Source organism: Sceloporus undulatus, chromosome 5, assembly GCF_019175285.1.
Source record: "Sceloporus undulatus isolate JIND9_A2432 ecotype Alabama chromosome 5, SceUnd_v1.1, whole genome shotgun sequence".
Classification (NCBI taxonomy): Eukaryota; Metazoa; Chordata; class Lepidosauria; order Squamata; family Phrynosomatidae; genus Sceloporus; species Sceloporus undulatus.
Genome location: NC_056526.1, coordinates 28,349,540 through 28,362,079, shown reverse-complemented (window position 1 = coordinate 28,362,079; position 12,540 = coordinate 28,349,540). Strand labels below are relative to the sequence as shown.

The 12,540-nt window shown below is 40.6% G+C and overlaps 2 protein-coding genes across 5 annotated transcripts in view; both read right to left on the bottom strand.

The window, feature by feature from the left end:
- Positions 1–10,807, bottom strand: part of TXNRD1 (thioredoxin reductase 1) — a 170,157-nt gene extending 159,350 nt beyond the window's left edge. The window contains exon 1 of the mRNA XM_042469798.1: positions 10,589–10,807. Coding sequence (XP_042325732.1) covers positions 10,589–10,657 — 69 coding nt within the window. The 5' untranslated portion in view covers positions 10,658–10,807. The remainder of the gene's footprint in view (positions 1–10,588) is intronic.
- The window catches only part of HCFC2 (host cell factor C2), a 91,627-nt gene that overhangs the window by 32,538 nt on the left and 46,549 nt on the right, over positions 1–12,540 (bottom strand). The window lies entirely within an intron of this gene.

Sequence of the window (12,540 nt, the reverse complement as noted above, 5' to 3'; positions counted from 1 at the left end):
AATCATTAGGCGTTTCAGATATTGGGAGAGCCTGCGGTTTGCAGCTCTAGACAGTGAAGAAATTAATACATTATAATATAAATGCTGGTATCAACTACAGTCAGAGAGTAATATAAATACTACTGCTAAAATTTAGGGAGTGGAAAGCATCGTGCATTTTGCCGTGGGCCCAGTGTCAGGTCTCAGCAGCCATGATTACAGTCTAATACTTTCATAGATGATGTCCACCTCATCAGCTACCTTATGGTACCAACACCAAGTTGGCAAATTCATCAAGTTGATATACTCAAATATATTGTATTCTGTTATATACCGTATTAAATCTCCTAACTTGAGGCTAATAAATCATGCACCTGATAAGTAATACAATGTCCACAAAAGCTTATGCCATCATAAATCTGGCCATCTTTAAGGTGCCACAAGATCTTGTTGCTGTTCCTAGAAGTAGATGCTGAGCTACTCTTGTTGATGTCTCGTAATCAAATAGGCAACTGCTAGGTGGTCAGTGAAATGAATTAGGAGAGAGGGAATAATAGCACAACATCCAACCCACAACAATGTTGATAATTACAGGGTAACACAATGACCCACTCATAACTAAGTTGGGCAACAATCATTATCACATAGCAAACAGAACAATAGCAGACAACTGCATTCCAAAAGGCTGTGGTAGCAGCTTAGTAGAGTCAAGCCAGATCTACATTCCACAATCACAGAGTACTCTCTTCCTCTACTTTCAGACCACCTAAGCCTTAGCTTCCCCTTACTCCCTGTACAATAATAGATTATAACTTCCACTGTTCTCAGCTGTATGATAGTTGCTACTATCACAGCACACCTATAGTGCCTCATGAAGAGGCTGTTTAGAAGCTGCTGGTGCCTTCAGGTTATTTTGACTTATGGATTGCCTTAGGTAACCAGTCATGGGGTTGCTGGACAAGATCTGTTAGAGGGGCCTGCCATTGCTTTCCTCTGAGACTGAGAAAAAGTTGACTTGCCCAGGTCACCCATTCAGTTTCCATACTCAAGCAAGGATGAAAACCCTGGTCTCCCAAATCCTCATACAGCTACAACACTCAAACCACTACAGCTAGCCTGGCTGTCTCCATCTAGAAGACCAAATGTAAATCATGATCCTATATGATAACCATCCTGAAAAGGTCTGTGATCAAGAAATGAGAACTCAATCTTCGTTACATTTGATTAAACTAGCCCAGATCACAGAGTCAGTGTATCTATCTTAACATAGTACCATTATATTCCCTACAAAGGGTGAGGATGGAATTCTAGCGCCAATCCAGTTTAAATTGAATGACCAGCATCTGATCAATACTGACGGGAAGGCCAGTCCAAAATGGAAACCCAGTCACCCAGGTGGCTAAAAACAGTATACAAGCGCATTACAACACATGGTAATTCCCCATAATTACTGTCATTATACCTAATTATCCTAAACACCCATGCAGCTGATTTTACAAACTAAAGGATTTTATTGCGAATAGGTAACCAGACATCACAAAAAGGCAATTTTCCCCCACGCACTTACTATTGGCACGACAGTCAATTATTGGGAAAACACAGTGTCAAGATGGATCTCTCATTTTGGACTTGCTGAAGTGTTGCCATGGCAGGTGGGGGGTTGAGGTGAAGAAATCTCAGAGAAATATTCCAATTCCTGTTTCATTTCTCTCTTTCAATGATGAAAACAAGAAAGATTGGATTTCATGGCAATTATTAATCATGAACAAAAGCAACATTTAGGTGAATGCCTGTGGGAAAAATAAACTGAAACAACATGAACTTAATTAAATGCTGAATGATCGTTTGGTCTCCTGAATTAACCACAGTGGTCAAATGATGGTGCATCATTACATGAATGGCCCTTAAGACTTTGGATAATGTGTATGTTTATACTTCAAAACACCTTTCTATATTAGCTTTATTCTGAGACATAAGTGATGCACATGGACTCAGTCTTGCCCCCAAGTCATGGTCTGTATTTTAGCATGTCCAAGAAACATCGTTACAATAAATACACCCATGCAAGGACAGTATCCGGTCTCAACTGGCCCTAATCAGATCAGAGAAACAAAGCTACATATTACACTGTCATACTTTTTAAAAGTGGCACTTAAATGTACCATTTCTTTTGAATAAAGACAGCCACAGGAGTTGATACAACAAACAAACAGTCTACCCCACATGCTCTTTTTATTTGCTCTAGAGGTTCTGTCTTAAAAAAAGGATAACGTCAGAAGCATATAAGAAACACAAGAAGAAATACTGGCTAAAATCTAAAGTGGTCCTTTGCCTAGATTTGAAGCAATAAGCTGATCAAGGCTACATAGCTTTTGTTGTTAACTGCCCTCGAATAAACCCCGATCATGGAGCACCTTTGATGAGACATCTCCAAGACCCCTTGTCCTCTACTGCCTTAGGTGAAGGAAAAATAGTAGGCTAGGCAAGTCAGCACATCCCCATTCCAAGTGTAATAATAGGATGTTGGTTTCCTACCAAAATTGAAAACATCAGAATGTAATGGGGAGGAGTCACTTAAAAAATTGCCACTCCTGACTTGCAAGTGTTCCCTCAGCATGTGGCATTCCCAGAGACATGTTAGACACCAGCGCCCGTTAGGTCCCAATAGAAGGACCTTTGTTTAAATCCTAAAAGAAATGGCCCTCCCATGCTAGATAAGCTAGTATGTCCAGCTGCTACCTTCCATTTTGATTCCCACTGTGGCACTTGACAAGAACAACTGACCAATGAAGATGTCACTGGTATCAGCACCACAATACAAAGTATTGCCCTCAGTGCACTTCCCAATTATGGCTGCTGTAGGCCAGGCCAAGTGTGACAATAAGAGAATGGTAATTCAGATTTTCATTTGCCGCACAGCAACCATGATAGTGATACGCAGAACACAACAGTTTCTGGCAAAGGCTAACAAAATGTATCACGACAAGATTCTGGGGCCAGAGCCCACTCAACATGCATTAGTGTTATCCTCAGTTGATAGTGCATGTGCACAAGTGTTTATAATCCCACATCCGAGAGTCTTGTACAGCAGCAGCAAACATGGGGGAATTATTACAAAGTTAAATCAGGAGGCCCAACAATGCAAGAGACAGGTGTGTCATTCACCCTGAATATACAACACACCGAGCCAAGGAATAAAGATCCAATTATAATGGGTGTGCAACCCATTTCCAGCTGCTAATGAATTGACAAAGGAAAAAGCAGTATATATAAACACCTAATAGAGGACAGTTAATTTCAGGTGTGAGTTGCTCAAGACAGACTAAGTCTATTGAGCTCAATCATAAACTGTTAAAATTGCTTTGCATGTTTGACCCTAACTCAGAAGCTTCATGCTGAAGTCCCTTAAAATGTACTCTCCCTGAAATTTAGAAACTTCCAATGTTGGAGGGAGAAGGACAGTGAAGAGCTTAGATGACTGCTTTTCAAATTAGCTAAATTTACTGTTCCTAGGTAAACTCATTTTTCTTAATATAATATGCATTTTAACACTGGGACATTTTACTTTGCCATTATTAAAAAAATAACTGGTTATTTTAAAGGAACATTAGAATGCACAAGCCATTGGTATGTCATACAAAACACCTAAGTATTGAAGCTGTATGTTTCTACTGTAACTATAAAGTAACTAGAACCATTAACCATAAAATTGTACTTGTATTGTAAATTCCTTCTTGTTGGCAAAAAGGGAACTACTGATAATTACAAGGAACCCATCATCTGCCATTTAGTGAAAAGGTTCTGGGATGTAATACTAAAAACATCTGTAGGCCCTGTTCCGGATCAGATACCCGTGATAGTTTTGTGCTGTTTGCATTCATGGACAGCTCTATCTAGGCTCATCTCTCATCTATTTTGCCAGGGATTATTCACTATCTAAACCACAAGAGTTTGCTATGTAAAATAAATGCAGGAAATGAGTCCTTCACTGTCCATATACTGGTCCACTGCTTTCATATTTGCCACTTTGGTCCATCAAAAGCCACCTGTCATCTTAATTGCTCAGTTGTGCTATCAGGTGCCACAGTAGAATTCAAAATGGCAGCTGTATCTATCCTGCCATCTGGCACAGAAGGCCCAGCTCTGGTGATGGGGACCATCAAAAGACCAAGGCTTTAATATCATTTACTTATTTGCGGGCACAGCCCTTTGGCCACTTTTCTGTATCTTCTGTACTTCCTTATAAAGCTGTGCTATATGTTAAATCCAGTTTATTTGTCTTGGAAATCCAGGACTAGTACCTGTTCCAGAGCAATTGTATTAATGTACAGATTCAGAGAAATTCCCATCTGTCCAAGCAAAATTACTGGTGCATCCTCTGAAAAAGCAGCAAGTCCATACTTAAAAGCAATTATATATCTGACTGTCATAACGAAACACATGTGTGGGAAAAGCCAATTAAATCTCAGCAGAAGCTATCGAGAAGTGAAATAATTAGTAACAAAATACCCTGGGGTATTAGCTGGAGTACAGATAATAAAAACTTTACCAAGTACCCACCAGCTAAGGCAAAAACAATTTTCTCACCTCATCAGTTGAATTTAAGCTGATAAAATTGTACACCACAGACAAGAAGATGACCATGTGCTTTGCATCGAATAATCCAAATCCATCAATTTCATCCCCAGGTAAGAGTGGAATAGACTCCTGAAATCTGGAAAGTCATGCAGTTCTCCAGAGCTCATGCAACTGTAACTCCTAGAAACCCCAGTCAGCTTAAGCCAATGCCAGAAGAGGCAATCCACAACATTTGGAGGGGCCACATGGAATTCCACCCCAGTACAGACAATGCTAAGGCTGGCTCTATGGCAGGCTTATGGTTCTATACAACTACCAGGGCAAGCCAGCTGGATAAATGGGAGCTGCAGTCCAAACCATGTCACAGGCACCAGGTTCCCTAAATCAATAGCCTTTTAGTCTAGCTTGCAAAAGTGAACTTTTTTTTTAAAAAAAATGAAAATACTCTGTTGTAAAGTAGGTAGGGTGCATTTTTTTTTTAAAAAAGTTCACTTTTGCAAGCTAGACTGCCTGAAAGATGTGTTTTCTTTCAGGCAGGTAGTGTTTATTAATCCCTATTTCTATTTTCCCAACAGCATTACTCAGCACCTTTTGCATTGTTGCTCCTTTGAAGCTATTAATATCTCTCTCTCTCTCTCTACATTTTATTAACAATAAAAGGGCTAAATGGAAAATATGAAAAACAAAGAAGCCTGCATATTTCAGACCCAAAGTTAAAACTTCAGAAATTATTTATCAGTTGCTTGTTTTTGATTCTAAAACTAATTTGAGTTTTTTCACTAAAGTCTTATTAGTAGAGATTAACTTTGTACCATGGCAGTTAGGGAAGAGTGGCCCTCTAGATGTAGTCGGACTGCAAACCCTATCATCTATTCAGACTAGGCCTCATGGGAGCTGAAATCCTACCATACTTGGAAGCCCATGCACACCCTGTCTGCATATATGATCCCATTTCTCAGGAACAGATGCTAACAAATAACTGAACGTATCATAATATCAGGACAGAATTCAAGTTAATACAAGCAGCTGAAGTTCAGCCATCTCTCTAGGTATTGAGATGCTCACTGCTCAGTTAAGGGCAAAGAAGAGGCTTTTGTTGGGCCAACTGGTTTCCAGCAGTCTTTAATTGGGCTTTTGTTGGGCCAAAATGGTTTCCAGCAGTCAAAGACACTCTGGAGCGGTGTGGGATGCATGGAGGAGGGCAACACAACACACCCAGAGAGAGAGAAAATCCTGGTTGTGTGACTGTTGTAGACTCTTAGTCAGTGGAGACAGCAAATCCACTGGTCCTGTCTGAATGTTAAAAAAGCTATTCAAGGTGCTGAACCTAACCCCATAATAGGTTGGTTCCACACCCTTGGATACTGCTGAAAGCTCAGAATAAACCGAGAGTAGATTCATCACCAGCTGTTGTTTTGATGTGTGAGTAACTTCTATTCAAATGGTTTTGCCTTGTCTGTGCAGGGTTCTATATGTTCCCCTTGATGGATTGCAAAAAACTATCCAGGATGTCCTAGGCATACAAAGTTTGCCCAAAGGGATCCTTTAAAGGATCTAAGAAGACCAGAGCAAACCAAGATTCCCACAGGGTTTTTTCATTGATCCTACCTTGGAAGCTGCAAGCCCACCAGAACCCCTCCAATGACTATCAGATCATAAGATGGTCCTCTGCTTGGCCAGTCACTTCAAGCATCTGTGAAGTGTTCCCTCACGGTGCCTAAAGAAAGCAAATCCAGAAAACTGTTAATTAAAGGTGTCCAGATAGCTGACAGTAGTAGTAAAAATATAAGATGAAAAGAGAGACATTAGTATAGTAAGAAAACAACTCCATTTTAAGAGGTGAGAATCATAAAGCCCTGCAGCTGTCACTGGACTGCAGCTCCCAGCATCCATGCGTTGGCTATGCGGCTAGAAACTGCTGGGATTTGCAGTCCACAGCATCTGAAGGAAATAAACTATACCAAGATAATTCTACAAGATTCTAGAACATTCTGAATAGTGCACTATGCACAAGATTACGCATTTTATGGGTCACAGAACCATGAAGAGAATGTAAAATTGTCACATTATAAGGATTTTTGACTTAACACTCTTGCCAGAATCTTTGCTTTGCACCCATGAAGCACACATAACAGATCGAAGTTATATGTAATGAGTATTTTTGCTGCCCCCACTGGCTCCATAACCAATGTTCACGATTCCTCATAAATATCCAAACCTACAATAAAAAACCTGACTGCCAGTTTACTTGCTCAGATTTGTATTTGCAACACTTTCCCAACAGTCACAGATTGATGAGCTCAATATACAAGAGTAGCAGGAACTGGATTGCTTAGGACCCCCCTTATATTATCATTATTATTAATATTGATCCCAGAATCCCTTCAGGAGGCTGTCTACTGATCCCAGGCTGGAAAATTCTAGGTGGGTTCTAGCCCCCCAAAAATGGGTCTGTTAAGGCACAGCCACCATAACTACAACAACTCAGATGTGATCTCATGAAAGCCCTATGTTTTTACTGCAAGAGGTGAGAAGATATGGCCAGACTCAAGATGCCTGTTGCAGAGGCATTAATTAATGGATCAGGTGCCACCACTAATAAGGGGATCATTTTCTGTGGCTTTACAGGAACATTTGCATAAGTAACCATGCAAAAGACTACCCTTTTGTAAGCATTCATCTCATTTACTTGAGTTTTTGGCATGTAAGCACAAAATGATGATGGTTGCCATACTGTACCACAGGAGAATTTGGCTCATGATCCATGCTTGTAGATAGCTGCCAATTGGGTTAATGACTGTCTGAATTTCACAATGAATTTTGACAGCTGGGGTCTGGAAAGCGCATCCATTAATCTCCATATCCTGTCAGCTGAAATTTAGTCACTATGTTTGCGTTTAACAAATGCCTGGGCTCATGTACCTGTTTGCCTCCAGGGAAATGACTCTGACACAGACATAGTAATAGAAGATAGAAACACAAGCAAAGATCAAAATGTCACATTAGAGCATATAGAGAAGGCCTGAGCTTTTGGCGTGAGAGTGTTTTGTTTATCTGGATGCAGGGTAGCCATTTTGCCCATGAGACAAATTCTGTAGTCCATATTGTGACCTTTAGGCCAACCAAGATGCATAAAATTAATTTTACTAGCTTTGCAAGCTAGAGCAATGAATGTTGTGCCTTTGTGTTGGCTTAATAAAGGTAACACCATAATACAGTATTACTTTAACATTAGTTGACCTGGGACAACACAGAGAGCTTGGAAAAGTTACTTCTAATCCCAGATAAAACAAAAAATCCATCAGTGGTACTTTATTGGCCAACTGAAATGCATAATATACCTGTTGCAAGCTTTTGAATCTCATGGGCTTCTTCATCAGGCAAGATTGTTACAAACCAACAGGAGAGGGGGAAAAATCAATGGAGATGTTAGCAAATGCCTGCATGTTGTTTTTAGTAAAGATGTTATGATGGAGAGGACATCTTTTGGAGGCCCATCATAACATCTTTACTAAGGACTGAAACAACATGCAGGCATCTGACTAACATCTCCAATTGTTTAGTTTTTCTCCTGTTTGGTTTGTAACATCTTGCCTGATGAAGAAGGCCATGGCTTGCAACAGGTATATTGTGCATTTCAGTTGGCCAATAAAGGTATCACTGATCGATTTTTGTTTGTATTTGTTAAATGTCCAACACAGCTACCTCTGTATGTTTTCTAATCCCAGAGTCCATGAAGCAACCATCATTGGTCTTGCTGAATACAAGAATATAGAAGTTGTATAACTTTTCCAAACTGTGTATAACATGGATCCCAGTACAGTTTACAATGTAAAAACTAGTAGAACACAACACACAAATATGAGAAGTACTAAAAATACTTTAAAACAACAAAAGGAATTTGCTATGGATCTCCAAGTGTTTCTGGTTTCTTGTGATTTGACAACCAACTACAGTGGTACCCTGGGTTACGAAAATAATTCGTTCCGCCGCCGCGTTCGTAACCCGAAATGCTTCGTAAGCCGAAAAAGCCATAGGTGCTAATGGGGAAAAGCCGCGATTTCGTGCGAAAAAGCGCCGAAAAGCACCAAAAAAATTTTCGTAACCCGAAATAACCTTCGTAACCCGGAACAGTTTTTTTCTATTGATTTTTTTCGTAACCCGGAAATTTCGTAAGGCGGCACATTCGTATCCCGGGGTACCACTGTACTGTACAGCTGGGCCATTTCTTCCTGCCTAAAGCAGGTTGTAATAATGGAATAATGGAAGTGAACCTCAGTCATCCCATTATTTTAACTTAACTTTAAAGTATATTATTTTAATATATTTTAAATATGTACAGATTATATATTTATCTTTGCAAGCTACCAATTTACGGGTAATTCCCAAAGTTTTGGAATGAAAATACATTATGCTGCAACTTACTATAACGCAACTGAATAAATGTCCTTGGCGCTTTGGGAGTCTCTTGCACAACAACAGCAACTCCACATGACATATGTATTGCAACATATGGGCTTTCCAGACTCTTAGGGTGAAAAAAGTCCATAACTGCCTGGACTCAATGCAACTGCGTTCATGCGCAGGAATTAAGTACTGCACCTGCATAGCCCTGACTGAATGAGGATTTTAGACAGAGGTTGGATGGCCATCTGCTTCGGGATGCTTTGAATGTGTATCCCTGCATGGAAGGGGGACTAAACTGGTCCCTTCCACCTCTATGAGTCTACTCAATGGATATAACTAGATGCGCTATACTTTTAATTCCTAATGTGCTTTTAATCTGGTTCTTGAGAGCCAGCATGGTGTAGTGGTTTGTGTGTTGGACTAGGACTCTGGAGACCAGGGTTCAAATCCCCGCTCAGACATGGAAGCCCATTAGGTGACATTGAAAAAGTCCCACTCTCTCAACCTCAGCAAAAAGCAAAAGTAAACCCTCTCTGAAAAAATCCTGCCAAGTAAACCCCATTTATAGGTTCGCATTAGGGTTGCCATAATTCGGAAACAACTTGAAGGCCCACACCAGCAACAAATTTGGTTCTTGTTTTTATATGAAGCTGCTTGTGTTTCACTGTTGTAACTTTCGTGTTTTTCCATAACTGTGCTGTGACCTGCCTTGGGTTCTACTACTGATGGAAAGGCTGGATAGTTTATATTTGTGAAAGCCAGTGTGGTGCTTTGAGCGCTGGGCTATGACTCTGGAGACCAGGGTTCGAATTCCATTCAGTCACGAAAAACCACTGGCTGACTTTGGGCAAGTCACACTCTCTCAGCCTCAGAGGATGGCAATGGGGGGAAATCCCTCTGAAGGAACTTGGCCAAGAAAACCCCATGATAAGTTTGCCTTAAGGTCGCTGTAAGTTGGAAATGACTTGAAGGCACACAACAACAACAACAACAACAACAAGGGTAGCCATTAAGTTTGGCCATGGAACTCCACTGGGGTTAACCTTGGTCAAGTCACACTCTCTCAACCTCAGAGGGAGCCAATGGCAAAAACAACAACTGCAACCTTAACCAAACTTACCCAGAAAACCGCAGGATATGGCAAACCCAGCCACTTTGGGGTTGCCATAACTCAGAAACCTCTTGAAGGCACACAACCACAACCAGGCGTTGTATTATTTTAAGGGTGCTGTATTTAGTGCTTTTTTTAAAAACTGTATCCCATTTTGAAACAAATGGTCTGTTTTAACACTGTAAGAGTCTGATGCTACTTTAATGATCACTTTGGTAAGTTTTTAACTGTACAGTGTTTTGCTGGTCCAAAACACACTGCAGAAATAATCCAGTTTGACGCCGCTTTTAAGTGCTCTGGCTCAGTGCTAGGGAATTCTGGGAACTCAGTCCTACAGTCTCAGCTCCCCAAAACGCATTGTTTCTTGCAGTGTGTGGGGTTTTTTTTGGGGGGGGGGAGACCTGAGAGACTGTAAGCCGCCTCGAGTCCCATTTTGGGCGGGAAGGCGGGGTACAGAATAACTATTCTAACTAAATATTGTAAGCTAACATATATATATATCTATCTCCCTACCTGGGCCGTCTTCTCGTAGCCTCCGACCGGGTGCCGTCGGACGAAGACGACGGGCGGCGAGGGCTCCATGGTCAGCTCCCTCAGCGCCTCCTTCAGCTCCTTTTCATTCGCTGAGGAAAAAGAGAGGGAAACGGGGAAAGAGACAGGGAGGGAGGGCCTCCATTTTATGGAGATGGAGGAGGCAGAAACCTCCCCTTCTTCCTCCTCCTCCTCCTCCTCCATCCCTCCAACCTCCGCCCTGTAAGCATGACTTGACTCTTTTCACACACATACACGCCTTCTTCCCCTGCCTTGGGGCATCTACACTGGAAGAATAAAGCGGTTTGATACCGCTTTGAGCCCTCTGACAAAAAGAGTCCTTGGGTGTGTAGTTTGGCAAGGTTTTATACACATACACAAAAACACACTCATCCCCAAGAGGGATGGGGCCTGGCCAAACTACACATCCCAGGGGTTGGTGTGTGTGAAAACACACACACACACACATATATATCCTGAATATGTATACACACATATATATTCACACACACATACCTATACTGAATATATATACACACACATATACACAGATATATATATATATATATATATATATACTGAATACACACATATAAACACACACATATATATACACAGACATACAGATATACATACTGATTTTTTACACACACATACACAGACATATATATATACTGGATACACACACATATATAAACACACATAAATACACAGACATATACACAGACGCACATATATATAAACTGAATATACAAACATATATAAACACAAATAAACACACACATATATACTGAACATGTAGATACACATACACTGTATATACTGAATATACACACACATACATATATATATATATATATACACATACACAGATATAAATATATATACATTGAATATATATATATATATACACATACATAGAGACACACATACATATATGCAGTGAATATATAAACACATATATATTCACACAGATGTATATATACTGAATACACACACACACACATATATATTCACACATATACAGACATACCTCGCTCTTTCTCTTTCTCTGTACACACACACACACACACATATACATCCCACTGTGGGGGAAAAGCAGAATATAAATCCTTGAAATAAATAAAATAAAATTGAATAGACACACATACATACACACAAAATATATACATACACACATGTGTGTGTTTATATATGTGTGTGTGTGTGTGTACATGCATATGTGTATACTGTACATGCAAACCTAACACCTAGCTAAAGGTGGGTCCACACTGCAGAAATAAAGCAAGTTGACACCACTTTAATGCTGTGCAGGTCCATTCACTGGAATCCTGTAGTCAGGAGTGGGTAGGTTTGCAAGGTTTTTAAACCCTTCTCTGCCCAGGAAGGATGCGGCCTTGGCAAACTACACATCCCAGGATATGGTAGGATGGAGCCGTGGGAGTTAAAGTGGGGTGAAGTGGCATTATTTCTACAAAAGGAAGGCAAAAAGGACTCACCCCCCCCCCCCCAAAAGCCTCCAGGTTGGGTTTAAAAACAACACACTGAGATCCTTTATTTTATATCTGGATGTGTGTGTGAACGTGTGTGTGTCTGTGTGTAAACCTAAGCCATATTGTATATCTCCAAACCCAACTAATGGTGCATCCACACAGCAGAAATAAAACAGGTTGATACCGCTTTAATGCTCTCTAGCTCCATTCTCTGGAATCCTGGGATGTGTAGTTCTGCAAGGTTTTTAACCCCTTCTGCCCAAGAGGGTTGGCGCCTCACCAAACTACACACCCCAGTATTCTGTAGGATGGAGCTGTGGCGGTTGAAGTAGTGTCAAAAGTGCGTTATTTCTACAGTGTCATTGCAAAACCCAGCCACCCTTCTCTCTGAGGGTTTATCTATGCTGCAGGACTAATGCAGTTTGACACCACTTTAAATGT